Below are 26,738 nucleotides of genomic sequence, written 5' to 3' on the forward strand. Positions count from 1 at the left end.
CACGTCTTTATGAGGAGATCTGTGTCTGACTAGTTTTGTCTTCACAGGAATTTCTCACGGAGCATCTACCAGACACCACAGACGCAGGAGGAATCCGCAGTGCAGGCACAGAGTCATGGGCAACACTGCTTCCGCAGGCTACATACAGACACCCATTGTCCCTTACAGCCCTCCAGTAATGTGAGTTATCTATCTTGTCTGTGTTTATACAGAAAAATGATTTCAAAATACATTTCTAAGTCTTATAAGATCTTATCTGACCTGCCAGTCACCCAAGGTGTTTTCTCCCTCCGGGGCTGCCCCTTTGGCATTTATGGTCTGCTGCTGAAGCAGCCCATAGAACCTGGGGTGTGCGCATGCACAGTATCTAGGCTGATAATGCACAGGCGTGGATCCCAGTGCCTGTCAGCTACATTGTGTAGTCTGCGGGACCGTGAGTTAGCTTCTACGGGCTGCAGCCGAAGCAGCCCATTCGAAAATGCGCTTTAAGCAGCTGGCCTAGTGCGTATTTAGAACGTGAAGTTTCACAATAACCTTCACCAAAAGAACAAACAGAAGCAAATAGATCTAAAATTTCACTTAGCTAGCGCTGGGTCGGCTCAGGGGTGATATACTGTAATAGAATATCCAATGCCATGTTGATTTGCCGAAATGGAAAGAGAAATAATATAGTGAAGGACAATTTATTTCATCATTAAAAAACACATACTAAAACATCCAGTTTAAATAAACACATAATCATCACAACAACAAATCCGTGGTATTGGGGAGATAGCAGCAAATTACCAGAGGGTGTGTGAACTGATACAATATAACAGTTCAAATGGAGCGTAGGATTAATGATACCCCGGGTGATAGTCACTGGTCCTGGCTCCTGATGGTCAAATGCCCGCACAATGCAAGGTGCTGTCTGTCTCTGTCCACGGCACACAGACCGACGCGTTTCTTTTTATCTGCATTCTAAAAGGGTGGAGCAGGCAAGAGGCTGGGTGGCATGCAGGTAATGGGCATGTACACTAGCGAATGAATATGAATTGGACCCTTAGTCTTGTTTGTATGCACTTGCCCACCCAGCTGAGTTTTTATATATATATATATATATATATATATATATATATCTCAACACAAAAATCTCTAAAATTGCGCTATTTGTTTATACTTTTATCGGTCGCTGTTTACACTCAATCCCCTACTAGTTGGGACTGTAAACACCTTCTATACCAAACAATAGTGTCTTCAGCGCCCTATTTCTGTAATGTCCATATACCAAATGCAGTAAAATATGCAATAAAACAATAATACAATAATAAAATTGAATTGAATACACTTCCGAAGTAGTTCTTTTGAAGAAATTTTTCTTTTTATTTTGAAAACGTGATCAAATCCCCAACGCGTTTCGCCTCGATAAGAAGCTTCATCAGGGGTTTGTGATCTTTTTATTAAGAATGTAATGTTTAATACCCTTCAGAGTCAGGTCTTATTAGATAGTAGACGAGATAGGATTTATCTGTGTAGGCCCAATGGTTTTTGTTACCCAGATAGAACCTTATTTGTACATATACATTAAATGGAATAGTAAATTTCTTTCAGAAGAACATCTTTAAAATACGGTGGACTTTCTCCTAGAGCTTAGTAGGAAGCATGTCCAATGTTAAAATTAAATCGCATTAGATCCACAAAATAATTCGATCCATTGGTTTTAGAATTTTCAACCATAAATTTCTGGGGTCATGGACTTTTTTGTGCTTGGATCCCTAGGAGAGCACACATGTCCCACACCTGAGGGATTTTTTCCACAAAAAAGTCCATGACCCCAGAAATTTATGGTTGAAAATTCTAAAACCAATGGATCAAATTATTTTGTGGATCTAATGCGATTTAATTTTAACATTGGACATGCTTCCTACTAAGCTCTAGGAGAAAGTCCACCGTATTTTAAAGATGTTCTTCTGAAAGAAATTTACTATTCCATTTAATGTATATGTACAAATAAGGTTCTATCTGGGTAAAAAAAACCATTGGGCCTACACAGATAAATCCTATCTCGTCTACTATCTAATAAGACCTGACTCTGAAGGGTATTAAACATTACATTCTTAATAAAAAGATCACAAACCCCTGATGAAGCTTCTTATCGAGGCGAAACGCGTTGGGTATTTGATCACGTTTTCAAAATAAAAAGAAAAATTTCTTCAAAAGAACTACTTCGGAAGTGTATTCAATTCAATTTTATTATTGTATTATTGTTTTATTGCATATTTTACTGCATTTGGTATATGGACATTACAGAAATAGGGCGCTGAAGACACTATTGTTTGGTATATCTCTTATATATTTGGCTACATCTGTCACTCAAAGTTTTCCTGAAGCTGTAACGCTGGGTGGAGCCTCTGACTCACATGACTGACTCACACGACAGAGAACTAGCCCAGTGAGCCCACAGACAGTGCCAGACACCCTCTGCCTCTCCATGTTACACAGCAAAGACACAGCTACTCACCAGACACACCAGGTGAGCGCCCCACACCTCCATACCTCCCAACATGACCCTCTCCAGGAGGGACAGAATGCTCTGTTTGTGGACTTCCATCTTAATTTATGATTGTCATCACCTGTTTTAAACAGGGTAATTAAGAAAGGTGTTTAAGCACAGGTGATGGTAATCCATAAATTAAGAAGAAAGTCCAGAAACAGAGCAATGTGTCCCTCCCCCCCCCCCCCCCATTCACGGCAACCCCACGATTAAATGGCACATGCAAAACACTGACATGGCTATGGTCGACAATGAAAAAGGTTGACATGAGTTTTTGAAGATTTATTTTTCACTTTTTCAATGTTTTCATATTCGTTCTTATGTGTCGACATGGACACCAATGAAGTGCCACACTTATGTCAACATTTACATATGTTGACCTTTCTGTGTTAATTTTTTCTTGTGGCGATTCGCGGCACCCCCCGGCGACCCCCCTCCCGCGATTCACAGCACACACCCCCCCCCCCCCCCAATTCGCGGAGACTCCCGCGATTTGCGGCCCCACCCCATGACACACCCCCTCCTGCGATTCGTGGCACCCCGCGACCCCCCCTTCCTCGTGGTACCCCCCACCCCCGTGACCCCCCCTACTGCGATTCCCCCCCCCCCCTGTCATTGCGGCAACCCCCCGCCCCTGCGACCCACCCTCCCACGATTCACTGCAACCCCCCGTGTCCCCCCCTCCCACGATTCGCGGCACCCACACCACCCCCCCCCCCCCCCCCACACCACCCCCCCTCCCGAAATTCACGGCATCCACCCACGACCCCTCCTTCCGTGATTCGCGGACACACCTCACCTCCTCCCCCCACCCCCGCGATTCACGGCAACCCCAGGATTAAATGGCACATGCAAAACACTGACACGGCTATGGTCGACAATGAAAAAGGTTGACATGAGTTTTTGAAGATTTATTTTTCTTTTTTGAATGTTTTCATATTCATTCTCATGTGAAGTGCCACACTTATGTCAACATTTACATGTGTTGACCTTTCTGTGTTGATTTTTTCTTGTAGCAATTTTTTTACAGTGACAACTATGTGCACGTCAACCTACACATCATCAACCAATTCTTTGTATAATATATAACACCTGTTCTGTTTTACTGTAGGTGTTTTAAGTCAGATCTTTTACTGCTACTATTACTGTTTATGTAAATGCATTCTGAATGACAGCAACATCCTACCATCCTTCTACAAGAATATATAACCAACTAGGTGATTTATCGTGCCCCGTGCCCCCCCCCCCCCTCCCGCAATTCACGGACCCCCCGCGCACCCCCCCCCACGATTCACGCCCCCTCCCACGATTCACGTCACCCCCCGCACACACCCCCCTCCCGCAATTCACGCCCCCTCCCACGCTTTGCGGACCCCCGCCCTCTCCCGCGATCCACGGACACCTGCGCCCCCTCCCTCCCTTGATTCACGGCACCCCCCCACGCCCCTCCCACAATTCACGGCACCCCTAAGCCCCTCTTTAGTCCCCCGTATACTCACACACCCCTATCACTACCCAGCTTCCTGCTCTCCTGAACCATAACTTCCACCACTGGGGAGTCGCTGACGCTGTTTTGCCCACATGCCCCTATCATGCCTCATAGCCCAGCCTCCTGCTCTCATGTACCCTAACTCCCACCCAGTAGGAGGAGACACTGACTCAGGGCCACCATCCTGTACTCCTGTACTGCCACACTGGACCCTCACCCACTGGCAGAAGCTGCACAGTATCTCCCACCCTCCTCTTTAGTCCCCCTTATGTCCACACACCCCTATCACTACCCAGCCTCCTGTTTTCCTGTGTCGTGACCTCCGCCAGTGGGGAGCCGCTGACTCGAAAACACCCTACTATACTATTGCACACACACACACACCTAAACAACATGCACACACAGCCCCCCCCCCACACCCACAAATGTCACTGTACCATCCACACTATCAATGTATATCTTACTCTGTAACCGCTTTTTAATTAAACAAAACAATACACACCCCCTTCCAAATCATATGCTCTCTATTTAACACATTTCACCTATAACTCAAGTTGCAATACAGGCCATCTTTCATACAATTCTAACCATCTTTCTCATATTCAAATGTTCACAAATTAAGGGGTCGGAGCCATCAAAAAGTCCCCAACAACTACATACACATATGCCGCCTATAGGTTGGAATAGGGAGGAACATAGGGGGTGATTCTGATTGATGCGCTCACATGCGAATTTGCACGGAAGCGCAATGTTTTTCATCACCGGATGTCAGCTGCCCGTCCTGTCCTTGTACAGGTCACACGCAAAGCTAAAGACACCTGAGAGTGTCTTAGTTTTGTGTGTAATCACCACATCATCGAATGATGCGTGTCTCGCCCCCAAGGCTGCGATGGATGTTTATGCAAAACATCCATTCGCAGCCGCGCGGACGAATTTGCCCTGCGATGGGGGGGGGGGCAGTAAAGCGAGCGGCGGATGGGCTTAAAAAGACATGCAGAGCTGCGTAGTTCATACTGCTGCGTTTCAACCAGAATGAGGTCCATGAACTGCTAGGGTAGCCCTGTGGCTACGCAGACTGGACACGCCAGTAGCTATGCAGATGCTATGCTGCTGTACATACTGCAGCTGGCGGCAGATACATGATGGCACAGTCTGCTGATAATCGCTTTGTTGCCAAAAACATCTGTACAAACTAGAATTGGTCCCTAAACGTCTGGGTCCAGTGATGTGGTTGGGGGGGGGGGGGAGGTGTGTGTGTGTGTGCAGGACCGTGCGTCCCTTTGTATTTTCCTACATATTTCCAAAAGAATGTCTCACTTTGCACTCATAAAATGCCTGCATACTTATGTTCTCCACCTCTCCTTGTAGATATGGTGCCTCGCCCAGTCTCTATGTTCCCTTTGGATATAAGGTAGCTGAGCTGCGGCCTCCTTATACCGTGACATCTCCCCCTAAACCAGACATCCTAGAGCTGGAGGACCTAAGCTGGCCATTGAATCGAGCACTAGAAGCAGCCAAGGAACTAAAAGTAACCAGCAGACGGATGTGCCGGTCACTCACTATAGATCTCAGCACACAGCGCAATCTACGGGGCTCTTGTCTTTTCTAGATTGGACAAGTCTATGTAGCATTTATTCTGGCTGTGACCCAAATGATGTGTGTGATTCATCTCCATGGCCTGCTTCCATGTAGAGATAATACTGTGCTACCTATTCATTACATATTCATGAAAGATGAACAACACAAAATAGAGTTTTAGGAAATCCGTGCCAGGGGGTAGCGCCCTTTGGAATTCTCTTCCCTTGACTCATCCCGTAATCACCCAAGTTCTGCCACCTTATACTGCATACAGTTTCTCAGGTCAGTACTGGGCCATCTTAACATGAAGGGGGAACTAGGCAGCCGCCCTACAATTCTAGGGCCTTTGAGCAGCGCCAGGCTAGGCCATGGGGGCATGTCCTTTCCAAACTGTTATCTCTGGAGCTTCCTGAGAGACAGGGAGAGAAGGCTGTCCAGCCGCCCTGACTGAGGCTGAGGAGCATCATTGTCTACCGGCCTCTCGACCAGCCAGTAAAGTATGCGGATTGGTAGATGGCTGGAGCTATTATCCAATCACAGTGCTGACAGCCAGACACAAGCATGTAGAGAGAAGGTGCAGAACCGCAGCTATATTGTTGTTCTATAAATGTATTCCCATGTATTGGTGGTTAAGGGGCACCAATGCATTGCTTTACCTAGGGCCTACAATGCTGCTAAGACGGCCCTCAGTCAGTACTGGCTGCACCAGTCCAGTTATATGTCCCCTGGCTGCTGCTACATTCTGAAAAGGGAATTTGGGGCCTGATTCAGAACTGCTCGCTAGGCAGCATATAATATTCACTGCCTAGCAAGCAGGTAAACACGGCGGCAGCAAACGTCCCCACCCTCCTATTTTCGTAATGAAACATTAACCTGGACTGACTTTCCATTTCAACGCTGAATTCAGGGTGGGTGCTGATGTCAAGCTGGCATCAACACGTGGGCACGCCCATAAAATGCTGGGCGTTCCCCTGCATCCTCCCCCTGCCTCCCGCTCACCTCACTGGGCCAGATGCACTAAGCTTCAAAAGTGATAAAATGGAGAGTGATAAACAACCAGCCAATCTGACATGTCACGGACTGTGTTAGAAGCTGATTGGCTGGCTGTTTTTACTCTCCATTTTATCACTTTTGACGCTAAGTGCATCTGGCCCACCGATCGAACGCTCGGCGAGTGTGAAGGCATTCGCACAGGGGGTTTGCGCATGCGCATATTCATGTATGCGCAGACCACCCACCATCAGAGGGGGGGACAGAAATCGTTCCGCTACGAGCGGGTCTAAATCACCCTCTTTGTTCCAGGAACAACAATAAAACCAGGAATAGGGTCCAAAAAGATGAACCCACCAGACTCCCACTAAGTGTAAGCAGTTCTTCCTTATTGATAATAATAATAATTATAATAATATTACAGTTAAAAATATAATTAAAGGACAATTATGAACTTACTAAATAATAATTGCCAAACATACTATTTATTTTGTATCAGAGGCTAGTACACAGTAGGTTTGTATAGAGATAATCTTAGGGATGTAACCTAATTCGAATAAGTGGGTCCGAACAGCCGCTGGCACAGTCCCTGGTACCTTATTATACTGGAAGGATGAGGATTCTGCTGCTCCTCACTTATATTGCTGGATCACATAGGAAGGTACAATTCTGCTACTAATGACCCTGATACCTCTTAGTGACTGTTGTACCATAGACATTGTAATATGTAGCAGAATGTTTTCACACCAGCGCAGGTTACATATTACACAGGTAAATAGAAGGTGTGTGTTTCCTTTTTAAATATTTATATTTTTGTATCCAGAGTTTTGGTACGAAATGACAGTTAGGAAGTATTTATGTGTGTTTGCTTGTCTGAGAAAGTGCTCTGAAGCTGCGTACACATTGGGGCTAATTCAGCATAGATGGCTAAATAGAGAATTCGCGAATCGAGGGATTATGGAATGACTGCACATGGTTAAAGTCTGCATTGCACATGCGCGAGGGGAAGTAGCAACAGACAATGCGCAAGGATCTTAAACACAATGCGGATGCAGATTGAGTGACAGGAAGCCAGCGTTTGGGGGTGGTAACCTGAGGTTTTCTGGGAATGGTTGGAAAATCACATTATCAATCCATGCTGAATTAGCCCCATTAGATAATGACCAGTCATAACGATATTTTTTGTATATATCGTCCAGTGTGTAATCACTGTATCGTTAGAATATATCTTCAACGACAGCTACACAACAGGATGTGACTACTGACGATATATTATACACACTATGGGGGTCATTCTGATTCTATTGCTTCCCCGCACGTTCGCACGGGGGAGAGATGTTTTGTTTCTGCGCATGCGAATAATGATTTATGCGCATGTGCAGGCTCTCTTGGCGAACGGATTCGCACTGAGCAGTGCGGGCATGGGGCTGCGGGCCAGGGTCGCACCAATGCCAGCATTTCATGGGCATCCCCTATATCAGATGTCCAGGAGTTCAAGGGAAATCATGAATGACATTGTATGGTTTGCAGTGTGGTCTAATGTGTACCCAGCTTTGCTCCTGCGACATGACAGGGAATATTATGTCCCAACCTCTGGTCCCAATCCAGAACTTCCATTCCTTTATGTGTAGTTGCGGGATGACTGTCATATAGTGAGCGCAAATGAAGTTGCGCTGCCATGGCGACTGCTAATGTGAATAAGCAGCTCGTTAATACTGAGTCACAATTAGCTAGTGGCATATTCCATTAAAAGGTCTTTGTTATTTCCAAGTTATTTATGAATAATCTGCTGTGAAGAACATTTGCTGTTAGGATGACGGTTTATAAACAGCTCAGTGATTTATGTTTTAATGATGTTTTTATTAGTATTTTACATGTACAACAACGGTACAAGATCGAGCTGTCTGTATGTGTGAGGCATTTTGGGGTGTTAGCATTGATCTCATGTTTTTGTCAAAAGAAGCTTTGTACAAATCTATTTTTTCACGTCGAAATTTTTTATACATTAAAATAATTAACAAAAAAATAGTGTACAGTGTCGTTACTTCATAATCATCCATGTAACAGTTTTTTGTTTGATAACGTTTACCTGGATGAAGATATCCTATCTGTACCAAATAAACAACTGGGGTCTGGCCACAGGCATTCAGCTGGTGTACACTGTTGGCCCCCTTTTCCACCGACCTAAAAACCCAGGTTTTTGCTGTGTCGACTCGGGACAGTGTAAACAGCTACAAAATTTTACCTGGGTCTCGAGCAGGGTTTTAGTGGGTAAATAGTGAGTGACGTTTACACATGAGGCAGAGAGGGCCTGCTGGACAGGCACAGAGTGCAGAGGAGGGCAGAGAGGGATTGCTGGATGGGCACAGTATGCAGAGAGGGACTGTCTGGATTGGCACAATGTACAGAGTAGGGCAGAGAGGGACTGCCTGGATGGGCACAGTATGAAGAGTAGGGCAGAGAGTAGACAGGATCTGCCTGGATGGGCACAGTGTGTGGAGGGGTGGCTGCCTGGATGGGCACAGTGTGCAGAGTAGGGCAGAGAGGAGTCAGGATCTGCCTGGGTGGGCACAGTGTGCAGAGTAGGGCAGAGAGTAGACAGGATCTGCCTGGATGGGCACAGTGTGCAGAGTAGGGCAGAGAGGATACAGGATCTGCCTGGATGGACAGAGTAGGGCAGAGAGTAGACTGGATCTGCCTGGATGTGCACAGTGCAGAGAGGGACTCCCTGGATGGGCACAGTATGAAGAGTAGGGCAGAGAGTAGACAGGATCTTCCTGGATGGGCACAGTGTGCAGAGTAGGGCAGAGTAGACATGATCTGCCAGGATGGGCACAGTGTGCAGAGAAGGGCAGAGAGGAGACAGGATCTGCCTGGATTGGCACAGTGTGCAGATTAGGGCAGAGAGGAGACAGGATCTGTCAGGATGGGCACAGTGTGCTGAGTAGAGCAGAGAGGAGACAGGATTTGCATGGATGGGCACAGTGTGCAGAGTAGGGCAGAGAGGAGACAGGATCTGCCTGGATGGGCACAGTGTGCAGAGTAGGGCAGAGAGGAGACAGGATCTGCCTGGATGGGCACAGTGTGCAGAGTAGGGCAGAGAGGACACAGGATCTGCCTGGATGGGCACAGTGTGCAGAGTAGGGCAGAGAGGAGACAGGATCTGCCTGGATGGGCACAGTGTGCAGAGTATGGCAGAGAGGAGACAGGATCTTCCTGAATGGGCAGAGTAGGGCAGAGAGGAGACAGGATCTGCCTGGATAGGCACAGTATGCAGAGAAGAGACAGGATCTGCCTGGATGGACAGAGTAGGGCAGAGAGTAGACTGGATCTGCCTGGATGTGCACAGTGCAGAGAGGGACTCCCTGGATGGGCACAGTATGAAGAGTAGGGCAGAGAGTAGACAGGATCTTCCTGGATGGGCACAGTATGCAGAGTAGGGCAGAGAGTAGACAGGATCTTTCTAGATGGGCACAGTGTGCAAAGTAGGGCAGAGAGGAGACAGGATCTGCCTGGATGGGCACAGTGTGCAGAGTAGGGCAGAGAGTAGACAGGATCTTCCTGGATGGGCACAGTGTGCAGAGTAGGGCAGAGAGTAGACAGGATCTGCCTGGATGGGCACAGTGTGCAGAGTAGGGAATAGAGGAGACAGGATCTTCCTGGATGGGCACAGTGTGCACAGTAGGGCAGAGAGTAGACAGGATCTTCCTGGATTGGCACAGTGTGCAGAGTAGGGCAGAGAGTAGACAGGATCTGCCTGCATGGGCACAGTGTGCAGAGTAGGGCAGAGAGGAGACAGGATCTGCCTGGAAGGGCACGGTGTGCAGAGTAGGGCAGAGAGGAGACAGGATCTGCCTGGATGGGCACGGTGTGCAGAGTAGGGCAGAGAGGAGACAGGATCTGCCTGGATGGGCACGGTGTGCAGAGTAGGGCAGAGAGGAGACAGGATCTGCCTGGATGGGCACGGTGTGCAGAGTAGGGCAGAGAGGAGACAGGATCTGCCTGGATGGGCACGGTGTGCAGAGTAGGGCAGAGAGGAGACAGGATCTGCCTGGATGGGCACAGTGTGCAGAGTAGGGCAGAGAGGAGACAGTATCTTCCTGAATGGGCACGGTGTGCAGAGTAGGGCAGAGAGGAGACAGGATCTGCCTGGATGGGCACGGTGTGCAGAGTAGGGCAGAGAGGAGACTGGATCTGCCTGGATGGGCACGGTGTGCAGAGTAGGGCAGAGAGGAGACAGGATCTGCCTGGATGGGCACAGTGTGCAGAGTAGGGCAGAGAGGAGACAGGATCTGCCTGGATGGGCACAGTGTGCAGAGTAGGGCAGAGAGGAGACAGGATCTGCCTGGATGGGCACAGTGTGCAGAGTAGGGTAGAGAGGAGACAGGATCTTCCTGAATGGGCACAGTGTGCAGAGTAGGGCAGAGAGGAGACAGGATCTTGTTGGATAGGCACAGTGTGCATAGTAGGACAGAGAGGAGACAGGATCTGCCTGGATGGGCACAGTGTGCAGAGTAGGGCAGAGAGGAGACAGGATCTGCCTGGATGGGCACAGTGTGCAGAGCAGGGCAGAGAGGAGACAGGATCTGCCTGGATGGGCACAGTGTGCAGAGTAGGGCAGAGAGGAGACAGAATCTACCAGGATGGGCACAGTGTGCAGAGAGGAGACAGGATCTGCCTGGATGGGCACAGTGTGCAGAGTAGGGCAGAGAGGAGACAGGATCTGGATGGGCACAGTGTGCAGAGTAGGGCAGAGAGGAGACAGGATCTGCCTAGATGGGCACAGTGTGCAGAGTAGGGCAGAGAGGAGACAGGATCTTCCTGGATGGGCACAGTGTGCAGAGTAGGGCAGAGAGGAGACAGGATCTGACTGGATGGGCACAGTGTGCAGAGTAGGGTAGAGAGGAGACAGGATCTTCCTGAATGGGCACAGTGTGCAGAGTAGGGCAGAGAGGAGACAGGATCTTCCTGAATGGGCACAGTGTGCAGAGTAGGGCAGAGAGGAGACAGGATCTGCCTGGATGGGCACAGTGTGGAGAGTAGGGCAGAGAGGAGACAGGATCTTCCTGGATGGGCACAGTGTGCAGAGTAGGGTAGAGAGGAGACAGGAACTGCCTGGATGGGCACAGTGTGTAGAGTAGGGCAGAGAGTAGACAGGATCTGCCTGGATGGGCACAGTGTGCAGAGTAGGGCAGAAAGGAGACAGGAGACAGTGTGCAGAGTAGGGTAGAGAGGAGACAGGAACTGCCTGGATGGGCACAGTGTGTAGAGTAGGGCAGAGAGTAGACAGGATCTGCCTGGATGGGCACAGTGTGCAGAGTAGGACAATTACAGAGCTGCCATGTGATCTGTTGAAGAAAGTATAAGCTCCTGAACATCAGGGAGGAAGACATCCATAGGTTTTGCTGGCCTTGCCAAAGTTTCACAAAGTTCAGTGAAAATGGGAAATCCTGGGATTACGATGCAGTGGAAATGGAGTCATGCTAGTTCGTTCTTACCTGTGGCATCTACGGATGTTGCTACTTTGGCTCCAGCAGCCTGAAGACACCAGCCATCCTGAGAACCCTTGGGTTATGACTCGCACACATGATCTGATGACAAGGCCTTGGACACAGCAGCGGATCACAGGAATTGACTAGAGACATTTATTTACACAGGGTGTTTCCTGCGGCAATTTATATAATGGCTCAAATACAGTGTATTCATTAGCATCCATCTAGGAATCAGGACCTTCCTCTATGCTTTATGTACTTTCTTCATAAATCAGAGAGTAATGGTGTGTACACACGGTCAGATGTGCCTTCAGATACTATCCACGATCCGATCAGATCGGATCGTAAATAGTATCTGAAGGCACATCCAATTTGCATACAAGTCTGACTATATAGTGCAGATCTGCACTATATAGTCATGGCAGACAAGACTTTCTGCCTTGCGATATGTGAACGCGCATCGGAATCGGATCGGGTTCACAAGGGTTAAAACCCTTGTGATCTGCATCCGATTCCGATCCGATGTTGACTATATCGTCAACATTGGAAGGCAAAAAGTACCGTGTGTACACATCATAAGACGACTAGCGCCCAGCATATGTAACCTGTATACACAATGCACACATATGTAACCTGTATACACAATGCACACATATGTAACCTGTATACACAATGTACACCTATGTAACCTGTATACACAATGCACACAAACAGTATGTAACCTGTATACACAATGCACACAAACAGTATGTAACCTGTATACACAATGTACACATATGTAACCTGTATACACAATGCACACATACAGTATGTAACCTGTATACACAATGTACACATATGTAACCTGTATACACAATGCACACATACAGTATGTAACCTATATACACAATGTACACATATGTAACCTGTATACACAATGCACACATACAGTATGTAACCTGTATACACAATGTACACATATGTAACCTGTATACACAATGCACACATATGTAACCTGTATACACAATGCACACATACAGTATGTAACCTGTATACACAATGCACACATACAGTATGTAACCTGTATACACAATGCACACATACAGTATGTAACCTGTATACACAATGCACACATATGTAACCTGTATACACAATTCACACATACAGTATGTAACCTGTATACACAATGTACACATATGTAACCTGTGTACACAATGTACACATATGTAACCTGTATACACAATGTACACATATGTAACCTGTATACACAATGCACACATACAGTATGTAACCTATATACACAATGTACACATATGTAACCTGTATACACAATGCACACATATGTAACCTGTATACACAATGCACACATACAGTATGTAACCTGTATACACAATGTACACATATGTAACCTGTATACACAATGCACACATACAGTATGTAACCTGTATACACAATGTACACATATGTAACCTGTATACACAATGCACACATACAGTATGTAACCTGTATACACAATGTACACATATGTAACCTGTATACACAATGCACACATACAGTATGTAACCTATATACACAATGTACACATATGTAACCTGTATACACAATGCACACATACAGTATGTAACCTGTATACACAATGTACACATATATAACCTGTATACACAATGCACACATACAGTATGTAACCTATATACACAGTGTACACATATGTAACCTGTATACACAATGCACACATATGTAACCTGTATACACAATGCACACATACAGTATGTAACCTGTATACACAATGTACACATATGTAACCTGTATACACAATGCACACATACAGTATGTAACCTGTATACACAATGTACACATATGTAACCTGTATACACAATGCACACATACAGTATGTAACCTGTATACACAATGCACACATATGTAACCTGTATACACAATGCACACATACAGTATGTAACCTGTATACACAATGTACACATATGTAACCTGTATACACAATTCACACATATGTAACCTGTATACACAATGCACACATACAGTATGTAACCTATATACACAATGTACACATATGTAACCTGTATACGCAATGCACACATACAGTATGTAACCTGTATACACAATGTACACATATGTAACCTGTATACACAATGCACACATACAGTATGTAACCTATATACACAATGTACACATATGTAACCTGTATACACAATGCACACATATGTAACCTGTATACACAATGCACACATACAGTATGTAACCTGTATACACAATGTACACATATGTAACCTGTATACACAATGCACACATACAGTATGTAACCTGTATACACAATGTACACATATGTAACCTGTATACACAATGCACACATACAGTATGTAACCTGTATACACAATGCACACATATGTAACCTGTATACACAATGCACACATACAGTATGTAACCTGTATACACAATGTACACATATGTAACCTGTATACACAATGCACACATACAGTATGTAACCTGTATACACAATGCACACATATGTAACCTGTATACACAATGCACACATACAGTATGTAACCTGTATACACAATGTACACATATGTAACCTGTATACACAATTCACACATATGTAACCTGTATACACAATGCACACATACAGTATGTAACCTATATACACAATGTACACATATGTAACCTGTATACGCAATGCACACACATGTAACCTGTATACACAATGCACACATACAGTATGTAACCTGTATACACAATGCACACATATGTAACCTGTATATGCAATGCACACATACAGTATGTAACCTGTATACACAATGCACACATATGTAACCTGTATACACAATGCACACATACAGTATGTAACCTGTATACACAATGTACACATATGTAACCTGTATACGCAATGCACACATACAGTATGTAACCTGTACAGTATGTAACATGTATTCACAATGCACACATACAGTATGTAACCTGTATACACAATGCACACATACAGTATGTAACATGTATTCACAATGCACACATATGTAACCTGTATACACAATGCACACATACAGTATGTAACCTGTATACGCAATGCACACATACAGTATGTAACCTGTATACACAATGCACACATATGTAACCTGTATACGCAATGCACATCGTCCTCACACAGCACTCAGAAAAAATTAAACTAGGCTAGAACATTCAGGCAATGGTACATGTAGAGGCTTATTTACAATGTTTCATTCATTTTATGTGAAGGAATTAGTTCTGGTTAATAGGAGAAAACAAAATCTTGGAGAAATGGTGCCTATGGATATGGAGTGGATGTAGTCGCCAAGTTGACCCTATTTAGGTCAACATGCATTGGGTCCAGAATAGAGAAAGTACCTCTAATTACGCACACATGAGCTGCTATATATACAGTTAAGGGAAGGTCACCAAATCTTAAATTGCACTATAAACACAGAAAAAGTCTTCATATGTATCACACAGCGCTCACAGTCATTAAAGTCATTACAGTGGAAAACAGTACCAAAGACTAGGAGGAAAATGGTCCTGACAGGGGTTCCAGGAAATAGATGTCACAATCTTTTCTTCTCTCGGTCATTCATACATGGAAAAAGAGAGAAGATGGAAAATATGGTGTAGTGTGTACAAAATGTTCAAGTGGAGAAAGTTCGAAAGTAAATGATAGAGGCGTGCTGAAAATTAGTAGTTGGCGGCGTACCGTACTCACACCTTGGTGGAGTGGATTCCTCTTATAAAGGTATCTTTCTATCTGTGCAAGAGGACATGTGGTTAATAGTGTACTGTACTCACGTAAAAAGGACCTGCTGTAATCACCAAAAGGTCACCCAGTGGTGAGAATGTCAAACAGTGGCGTACCCAACTTACAACTCCACCAGCTGTATCACTCCTATCTCAGTTTCTTTGCGGGTTTCCCGTTCTTTGGGATCACAGTTCTCGTACACCAATCCAATACCGAAAAAAGGGAGGAATAGGGGTTGCTTAAAATAATTGTATTACTCCAAAATCATAAAAACACAATATACTGAAATCATAAAAATGGGGATACCAAACAGATGATCTACGTATGCCAAGTCAAGATGGAAAAAATGGCTCTTAACTTTAAACAATGGGTCAAGGTCCAGACTGACACCCTTGGATATGGCGCTGGTCTTTTGCATAAGATAGATCCTCCACCGGGTCCCTAGCCCCTTCCTGACACAGCCAGTTTTTGCCTTCCTGACAGAGCCCTTTTTTTCAAATCTGACATGTATCACTTAAGTGGGGATAACTTTTTTTTGCTTTTACTTATCCCAGTGATTTTGAGATTGTTTTCTCGTGACACATTGTACTTCAAGTTAGTGGTAAATTTGGGTCGATACAGTCTGTGTTTTTTTGTGAAAAATACCAAAATGTCGCAAAAAAATGGAAAATTTAGCAATTTGCAAAATGTTAAATTTTCTGCTTGTGAGACAAATAATCATACCACTCAAAATAGTTAATAACTAACATAGACCATATGTCTACTTTATGTTTCCATCATTATTTCAACTTCCTTTTAAATTTTTTGGACACTAGGAGGCTTAAAATATGAATAGCAAATTCTCAAATTTTCAAGAAAATTTCAAACACTGATTTTTTTAGGGACCAGTTCAGTTCTGATGAGACTTTGAGGGACTTGTATGTGAGACACCCCCATAAATGATGCCATTTCAAAAACTGCACCCCTCACAGTATTCAAAACAGCATTTTGGAAGTTTGTTAACCCTTTAGGTGTTTCACAGGAATTAAAACAAAGTGTAGGTGAAATTTCAAAATTTCATTTTTTTTGCAGATTTGCAATTTTAATACATTTTTCTAAGGAACACAGTACATTTTACTAGAGAAATGTGACTAAAAATTGATTCCCCCAATTCTTTTGTTTTCATAAATATCCTATATGTGGCCCTAGTGTGCACGTTGACCAAACCACAGGCTTCATAATAGAAGGAGCACCTACTTGATTTTGGAGCCTCCTTTTTATGAGATTATTTTTTAGGCACCATGTAGGTTTCTAGGCACCATAAGATGCTAAAAGTTAGGAACCCCCCCACAAGTGACCCCATTTTGCAAACTACACCCCTCAGGGAATTCATCCAGGGGTATAATGTACATTTCAAACCCCCAGGGGTTTCACCAATTGTGGTACAACTGGGCAGTGAAAATGAAAAATTAAATTTTTTACACAAAAATGCAGTTCTGGCTCAAAATTTTTCATTTTCACAAGGAATGAAGGAGACAAAGCACCCCAAAATCTGTGCCCCAATTTCTCCCGAGTACGGCAATGCCTCACATGTGACCAAAAAATACCATTTGGGTGCATGGCAGGACTCAGAAGGGAAGGAGTGATTTTTGTATTTTGCAGCTCAGATTCTGGTGGAATTTTGGTGGGTGCTATGTCGCATTAGCAAGACCCCCAAAGCACCAATACAGTGGAAGCCCCCCACAAGTGACCCCATTTTGCAAACTACACCCCTCTGGGAATTCATCTAGGGGTATAATGTACATTTCAAACCCCCAGGGGTTTCACCAATTGTGGTACAACTGGGCAGTGAAAATGAAAAATTAAATTTTTTACACAAAAATGCAGTTCTGGCTCAAAATTTTTCATTTTCATAAGGTATGAAGGAGAAAAAGCACCCCAAAATCTGTGCCCCAATTTCTCCCGAGTACGGCAATGCTTCATGTGTGACCAAAAAATGGCAGGACTCAGAAGGGAAGGAGTGATATTTGGATTTTGCAGCACAGATTCTGGTGGAATTTTGGTGGGTGCTATGTCGCATTAGCAAGACCCCCAAAGCACCAATACAGTGGAACCCCCCCACAAGTGACCCCATTTTGCAAACTACACCCCTCAGGGAATTCATCTAGGGGTAAAGTGTACATTTCAAACCCCCAGGGGTTTCACCAATTTTGATACAACTGGGCTGTGCAAATGAAAAATTACATTTTTTTACACAAAAATGCAGTTCTGGCTCAAAATTTTTCATTTTCATAAGGTATGAAGGAGAAAAAGCACACCAAAATCTGTGCCCCAATTTCTCCCGAGTACGGCAATGCCTCACATGTGACCAAAAAATACCAGTTGGGTGCATGGCAGGACTCAGAAGGGAAGGAGTGATTTTTGGATTTTGCGGCTCAGATTCTGGTGGAATGAATGGTGGGTGCTATGTGGCATTAGCAAGACCCCCGGAGCACGGTGAAATGATGAACCTAATAATCCATAGATGTGTGGTATATTTTAAAACACTCCTTTATACATAGGCCGGGTTTGTCGGGGCAAGTGTCACACTGGAAAATAGTTTGCTTTCTTATTCCCTTTTTATAGCAAACTTTGCACCTTTTTTGTGTCCTGCCCTTTTTTCCAGTGGAGGGGATTTCATCAGGAAAATGCTGCCCTGGTACAATACGGGGGCCAGTACTAGAAGTACTGGGGCCCTCTGCCTGCTGGTTCCCAAATATTAGGCTCTTTATGACTTCCTCTTGAAAGTGCATAAATGTCCCCCTCTGGCTGGTAGAACGGAATAGCACGTAAGCGTTATACAGTGCCATCTGGATGATATACACGGCCAGCTTCTTGTACCAGATTTTTGTTTTCCGCAGGGCACTGTACGGCTTCAGTACCTGATCTGAAAGATCCACTCCGCCCATGTACTTATTGTAATCCAGGATACAATTAGGTTTTGAGGTGTGGGTACTGGTACCTCGTACAGGGACGGAGGTGGTACTGTCTCCGTGAATTGTTGTCAGTATAAGGACATCCCTCTTGTCCTTATATTTGACCAACAACATATTTTCGGTGGACTGTGCCCTGCTTTCACCCCTTCTCATTACTTGGGCAATGTGCGTTTTTGGGAGGCCTCTTTGGTTCTTGCGCACAGTACCGCAAGCTGCTGTACCTCTTGAACCAAGGGCCTTAAACAGGGGGATGCTAGTGTAAAAGTTATCCACATAGAGGTGATAACCTTTATCCAGGAAGGGGTGCACTAAATCCCAGACAATTTTTCCACTAACACCTACGAGGGAGGGGGGGCATTCTGGCGGTTCAATTCTTGAATCCTTCCCTTCATATACCCTAAACCTGTGGGTGTACCCTGAGGTGCTTTCACACAGCTTATACATTTTTATGCCATACCTTGCCCTCTTATTGGGAAGGTACTGGCGGAATTTAACCCTTCCTTTAAAATGTATAAGGGACTCGTCTATGCAAATGAATTTATCTGGGATGTACATCTCTGGAAATTTGGCACTGAAATGATCAATGACCGGCCTGACTTTGAATAGCCGGTCAAAGGTGGGATCATCTCTGGGTGGGCACTGTGCATTATCGTTGTAATGCAAAAATTTAAGGATTAACTCAAAACGAGTCCGGGTCATGGCCATACGGTAAAGTGGGGTGCTGTACAGAACATCTGTACTCCAATATTGCCTAATTTCTGGCTTTTTTACTATGCCCATATGAAACACCAGACCCCAAAACGTCATCATCTCTACTGCATCTACAGGGGTCCACCTAGCAAATGATGACGTGGGGTTTTGAGCAATAAACTGCTGGGCATATAAATTAGTTTGGTCCACCATTAAATTTATAAAATCATCAGAGAAAAATAATTTGAAAAAGTCAATTTCTCTGAGACCTGTGGAATCAAATTGGATTCCTGGGATGGCCAAAAACTCAGGAACCTGGGGCTCAAAATTGTCTGGTGGTGGGGTCCATACGAGATCAATTATTGGGGGGGGTCTCAGCTGCTCTACGGGGGCGTCTTTGAGGGGGTCCCTCATCACTAGAGGAGGAAGAGGAGCTTAAGATGAATCCTTCAAATTCCCTGCTTGCCTCACTGGCTGTGTCAGAGTCAGAGGCAAGCATGGCATATGCCTCCTCCGCTGAATACATTCTTCTGGATGACTGGGATGACATTTGGGATGACATTTTTATTTTTGTGTTTCTGGTAGTGAAATGTTTCAACACGTGTATAGTGTAGGGGGGGTACAAACTTTATTTCAACCCGGGGGGGTATGTAGTGTGTAGTGTGTATGTAGTGCAGAAAAAAAAAAAAGGTCCTGCGCCAAAAATTGAGCACAGATGTTGGTCAGTAACGTCCGTCACTGAACAGCGCTCAAAGGCAACAGGAATTTGATCAAAAAAAAAAAAAAATAGATCAACCCTGTGCCGAAAAAGCTGATCAGTGATGTACGTCACTGATCAGCGCACAGTGGCCACAGGACACCCACAAAATCACAGTGTGTGTAAAAAAAAAAATTAAAAAAAGACCCCACAGCACCCTCAAAAAAAAAAAAAAGGTGATCAGTGATGCGACACTGATTACCAGTGAGGGGCAGCAGGTGCACAACCTTTGGTGCAACTGACAGTGCAACTGGCAGCAACTGACAGGTATATATATATAAAAAAAAACCCCTGCACCCCCAAAAAGTTGCTCATCAGCACAGATATACTGATCAGCACAAAAGGGGGGGGTAGCAGACACAAAATATAGCACTCTCTATCACTCTCTGTCACTATCTCTCTCTATCTCTCTATCTCTCACTATCTATCACTATCTATCACTCTATGATACTGCAGCAGCAGCACTGACAGTTATATATATATAAAAAAAACCCTGCACCCCCAAAAAGTTTCTGTTCAGCACAGATATACTGATCAGCACAAAAGGGGGGTAGCAGACACAAAATATAGCACTCTCTATCACTCTCTGTCACTCTCTCTCTATCTCTCTATCTCTCACTATCTATCACTCTATGGCACTGCAGCAGCAGCACTGCACCCCCAAAAAGTTGCTGATCAGTTAATTTATACTGATCAGCACAAAAGGGGGGGCAGCAGTCAGTTGCACACGCAGCACAGCTGTATATATATATAAAAAAAAACCCAGCACCCCCAAAAAGTTGCTGATCAGCACAGATATACTGATCAGCACAACAGGGGGGGGGGGGCAGCAGACACATAATATAGCACTCTCTGTCACTATCTCTCTCTATCTCTCTCTATCTCTCTCTATCTCTCTCTATCTCTCTATCTATAACTCTATCACACTGCAGCAGCAGCAGCACAACACAGGAAGTCACAAGAAGTCAGATCCAGGAAGCATCCAGCACGCTACAAGCAGTGATCAGGTGATCAGGTAAGTATTTGCAAGGATCAGGTCAGTATATCACGGCAGATAGGCACGGTGACCGCACTGCACGCAATTCCAGACCGGAATGGCGTCTGCAGTGCAGTCACCGTTAGTTTAAATCACCCTCCATGGCTGTGATTGGTCCGTCGGTCCGACGAACCAATCACGGCCTTTGGGGGCGGGTGGGGTGAGGTGGGGTGACACCAGTGTCACCCTTACACCCCGTGGTGATTGGTGCTGTACTTTACAGCACCAATCACCACCGATCCCTGTGTCACCGGCGAACGTTATTCGCCGGTACACAGAAAACGCTGTAATTGGCTGTTCACATTTGAACAGCCAATCACAGCGATCGCCGACGGGGGGGAGGCATCGCCACCCCCCCTGGGCATGCAGGGACATGTCTGCTGTCAGGGACAGCAGACATGTTTAAACTGTCACCGCGTCTATAGACGCGGTGACAGTTTAAAGCCATGACGTACATTTATGCCATGCGTCGGGAAGTACATCCCGGCCATGACGTAAATGTACGTCAAATGTCGGGAAGGGGCTAGTCTCTCCACAAATGCATTTCAACTGTCAGAAGCCTTCCTCAGGGTGTGAGAATGGAGGGCATACTGGCCCTCTTATATACCAGATCATTAAGGTGAACAAATAGGTCATTTGTTTATTTCAAATAAAAATGTTGTCCTCTCACATTATTTGCACTTTGTAAAAGACCTTTAGTGAAACTATAGCAATTCTGAATTAGGTGGTTGTAAATAACTGAACATGGTATAGTGGAAAGGATCAATACAGTATATACAGTATGTCCTTTTCATTTTCCTATAAAGGGATTGCTCAGGGACAGGATTTATTTAATTTAAAGAAACAACATCTATTCTTTTTTTTTTTTTTAAATATCTTTATTTATTGCAGGCAAAAATGACAAACTGTATCACAGAACAAATATTACAGGAAATGGAGGAGTGAGGCTGAAGGTTCTGTTCATTCCTATAGGAGTTAACATGGGTTTTTCCCTTTTTTGCTTACTCACGAGTCTGTGTAATCAATTAGCAGAGGCTTCGACCATATATAGCAAACATGAAGCAAAATCATGTAATTTCACAGCAAATTGTTAAACACATTTACAGATTGCATAGCCTTTTACAACACCAACACAGGGTAGACCTCTCACAAGAAGCCCATTTTTGGGTAAAATAACATCTTGTGGCTCAAAAGGTTTGGGAATCTGTGAGAGTTTCCCCAGGCATTCAGTGTAAGTGAAAACAGGCCTCACTTCCTGTCCAAACAAAATGGCCTCCTTAGCTTTATCTCATACACTAGATCTATATCCACCGATGTAAGGTTTAGAAGGAAGGGCTAGAGCAGCACTGAAATCTGAAATATAATTTCTATTAAATACTAGTCCGTTATTACAAAAATGAAGGGTCACACAGATTTAGGTTGCAGTCTTGCATACACAAGGCCTGAGCCTCACCCCTTCTATCTATAAACATAAATATATCTTTATATATTATATAAGACAGAACTAATTTCAAACATTGAGGTCGCTACACACAATAAGGATGCAAGCATTCGTTTCCAGTTGGTGAGGCAGGACAAGCTCACTCAAATACAGATACACACATTTCCTGAACAGATAACAAATCGGAGGGATGGGGGGGGGGGGGGGGGGGGGGGGGGGGGGCGGCACTGGGAAGGTTTGCTTGGGAATAGTGGTATTAAATGTACAATTAGGGAGTAAACAGGTATGGATGCAGCATATTCTAGATCTTGACTGTATTAGATTGGAAAACTTAGGGTCGGACAATCATGGCATCACCAGATATTTACCCCAATGCCGGTTGTGCTTTATAACACTGGGGGCTGCAGCAGGCTACGAAGCTGTACTGCGTTTCTGCATGTCCGGTGATGACATGGGAGCAAAGTGCATTATGGGAAATAGAAGTGTTGAAAATAAGAAGCATTAAGAGAAAATATAGAGAAATCCAGAATATGTTGCATTACAGGCTACATATCGAAAAAGGGATCTGAACGGAAAGCAACACAACTGTACAATAGTGAAAAATTCAGTGCATGAAGGTGTAATATCATATGTGTACAGCCAGGCAACAAGGCCCAGGATATAGTGCATGAAAAGTCATCAATAATCCAAAACACAAGACCCAGAATGCACCGGGATCATTACAAATTCCAGGACGAACAGACAGAATACAGAATCTCCACATTGCAGGGGTAAAAGGGGAAAGGAGGGGTGTGGTGGCAAGTACAAAATGGCCGAAAGTACATCCATGCCTTAATGTTAAGGAGCCAAAAAATAGCATTGGTTTAGAAGTGGGGTAGGGTGACATTAACTCCCTCTCTGCTGGTAGGCAAAGAATAAATTGCAGACTATTGCTCTTCAGCAGCCAGTGGTTGGGTCGGGTGGGCTAAGACGCGGTCTTGGGGGGAGATGGGCCATAACAGTTTAGGGGGTTGGGGATCTAACTGCTGATTTCATCATCTGTTTTATTCATTCTCTTCAGAGCGTCCAGGAGTTTCTGAGGGGTGAGAACATGGGTAGAGCCTGCAATAGAATAGAGGTAGAAAAGGAGGGAGAGAAAGAGAAAGTGACAGTAAGTATATAAAGGGTGAGATGTCCTGTCTTACTAATATCCAGATACACATCTCTCCCTGTCATCACGAGATTACACACTATCCTGTGATGTCATGTGAGACAGAACCCTGGGACATAGCACAAGGCGATACAGAACAGTTAGCCTGCAATTTGGGATTGGGAAGCATAAAGGTGTGATTTCAGACTACATTTACTAAACCATCTTCCCATTTGCAGAGTTGCCTGCAGAAATGGCTCGAGGACCTTTATGCCTTCCCGTCTCAAATCAAGGTTAAGTACATTTAATCCGCCTCCGATGTTGTCCCATTAATGACAGATTAAGGCTCTCTGTGTTATTAATAAAGGGAAGCTACAGGCACAAAATAACATTTGCTGCTTTACAATTAATTTAGGACATATCTGGAACTTTACATAACATCTGATATTGTCCTATTTGGTAACTACCTCAAGGGAGTGAGGACAATACAGGGCAACAAATGTCTTCATACCGCTGGAGACACGTGTGCTTGCCCGCATTGTACAAATTCACAGCAACGCATTTCACAGCAAAACGCGTCATCACAGCCCTGACTTCACCAATTCACCAGGGATGGGATTAAGAACAAAGGATTCAACTTTATTAGAAGTCAGCATAAGTAAGTATGCCTGTAAAGTTCTCTTGTGGCTTAAAAGCACCCATATGTCATTTATGCATATAAAAAGCAGCAACGACATAGAGATGTATTTCTAATAAAACGGTTTTGTCACCTATACACAGCAGTGTCATTCATTGTACGGGTTTGATATTCTTGAGCACTTATATTTTTAAATGACTAAGCAGAAGTTACTCAATCAGTATGTAAGGGCTCGTAAATATTTGCCCGGTGGTGCCTCAAAATTAGGCTTTTGACAGGTTGAGGTTAAGAACTGAATGTCACTACTGCATGTAGATCACAGGTACACCTTACCAATGTATATGGTTGCATTCCCGGCTAACCCAACCCGAGGTTCCCTCATAATATCATGGAAAGTGCTCTGTGCATTTCCAGAGGCTCTAGATTTGCGCACACTCCCGGCTGAAAGCCAAGGCTGAGTGATGCCACAAACACGCATGTGACCATACAGACCAGCAAGAAGCCTCATTCAGGGCGGCTTCCTATTGGTAAGTGTAGCCACAGCCTTTAACCCTAGCAGCCCTCCCACCTGTAGCCAGGAGTGCAGCTTAGGTACAAATGGGCATTTCCAAAAACACTCCAATGAAATAATAATTATCAGCATTTTTGTTTTTCCATTTTTAGCTATTATTATTATTATTATTATAATATTAAATTATTATTTACTATTATTATTTAAGCAAAGAGTACAATAATGATGCTGTAGAACAGGGGTATGCAACCTATAGTTCTCCAACTGTTGTTAACCTAAAATTCCCAAACATATCTAACATAGGGGCTGTTTCAGCCCGGACAGCGGAGTTTCGATTTCACAGCCCTGGCGATTATTAGAGGGCCCTCCATAGCCCCGATCTCCCCACGGCCATAACAGTGCCGAGTGAATATTGACTTAGGGGGTGGGGGGGATCCGTTTGATGGGAGTTCAAATATCCAAACATGCCCTAATTTCCCCAATTGTATTATCCTTTACCCATAGTGATACACCTGTTTCCTGGGAGGACACACCCCTTATCATGAGGAAATTTGCATACTATCAGGACCATCAGTAATGTCCTATTGTAAAGCACAATGGAATATGCTGCGCTATATAATGGGCCCCATACATCAGCAATCACAATTTATGGATTTCCAGATCGAGGGATTTTTTGGCCAGATAAATGGATTTTACAATCTATCTAACTTTGCCCACACATTACAAATTTATTTCAGTGATCGGCAGATTTTTCCATCTAAAGATTGCACCTTCATATCTGGAAATTGCCCAATCGATTGCTGTTCATAATGTAAATAGATGAAGAAGACGAATTGGGAATGCCCACACATATAAAATAGATCTGCAGATAATACCAGATTATTAAACATGTTTAAAAACCTGATTAAGCAATCGATTGGCGATTTTGATTGGGATTGCCAAAAGGGGGAGCCCACACATCTAAAATTAGATCTGAAAATTGTCACAATTAATTGCTGATGTATGGGGCCCTTAAGAAACTGTAAATAAATAATAAATAAATAATACTATGAGTTAGTGACATTTTGATAGGAAGATAGGAGAGAAGAATTTGGATCTAGCATGGTACTTTAAGGGGGTTATTCAAACCAGATTTCTGCAGGGCGAATTAGCACAGCGATTGCTTATTAAAAGACTGTATGAATGTATGTAGCGCATGTGCAAGGACACACAGCGACAAAAAGTCTAATCGCAATCCCCTCGCAACTTGACTGACAGGAAGCCGCTGTTTATGGGCAGCAATCTACCGTTTTCTGGGAGTGTTAGAAAAAACAGGCATTTTCGGGGAGCGTATGTGACATCAGGGCCGGCCCCGATCAGCAGGTCTCTGTCACAGAGTTGTGGAGGGGTCTGAGTTACGCACACTGCACAGACTGGGAAATCATTATATGGTGACTGAGCTGTGAATGACTTTGCAGCTGGTGGAGATCAGCGATCCATTGGCAAGCCATTCGTGGACTTGCTCAGGGCGGGGTCTCACTCTGTCTGGGCAGCGACTATCTGATTGCAGGGCTCTGCAAAATCACCCAGCAGCGATCAGGTCTGAATAACTCACGTGATTTGTGCTGGAGGGCAAGCACCACCGGGTTCCTGATCCAAACCTGGGGCCTGATTCAGATCTGCTCACTAGGATGCGCATATAAACTGGTAAATGCCGGCCGCCACAATGCCACCACGAATCCCCGTGTTAGCATGCGAGTGTATGTGTACGCTTACACATACA

At 44.5% G+C, this 26,738-nt stretch overlaps 2 protein-coding genes across 4 annotated transcripts in view; one reads left to right on the forward strand and one right to left on the reverse strand.

The window, feature by feature from the left end:
- Window positions 1–8,575, forward strand: part of AKNA (AT-hook transcription factor) — a 49,726-nt gene extending 41,151 nt beyond the window's left edge. For both annotated transcript variants that reach the window (XM_083158902.1, XM_083158903.1), the window contains exons 21-22: window positions 48–180; window positions 5,391–8,575. In XM_083158902.1, coding sequence (XP_083015028.1) covers window positions 48–180; window positions 5,391–5,631 — 374 coding nt within the window. In that variant the 3' untranslated portion in view covers window positions 5,632–8,575. The remainder of the gene's footprint in view (window positions 1–47; window positions 181–5,390) is intronic.
- Window positions 8,576–22,921: 14,346 nt separating this feature from the next.
- The window catches only part of STXBP1 (syntaxin binding protein 1), a 56,348-nt gene continuing 52,531 nt past the window's right edge, over window positions 22,922–26,738 (reverse strand). For both annotated transcript variants that reach the window (XM_083158904.1, XM_083158905.1), the window contains one exon: window positions 22,922–23,800. Coding sequence is in view for 1 of the 2 variants with exons in the window: in XM_083158905.1 (XP_083015031.1) it covers window positions 23,718–23,800 (83 nt within the window). In the remaining variant the exon portion in view is untranslated. The remainder of the gene's footprint in view (window positions 23,801–26,738) is intronic.

This window comes from Crinia signifera, chromosome 9 (genome assembly GCF_055691185.1).
Source record: "Crinia signifera chromosome 9, ASM5569118v1, whole genome shotgun sequence".
NCBI lineage: Eukaryota > Metazoa > Chordata > Amphibia > Anura > Myobatrachidae > Crinia > Crinia signifera.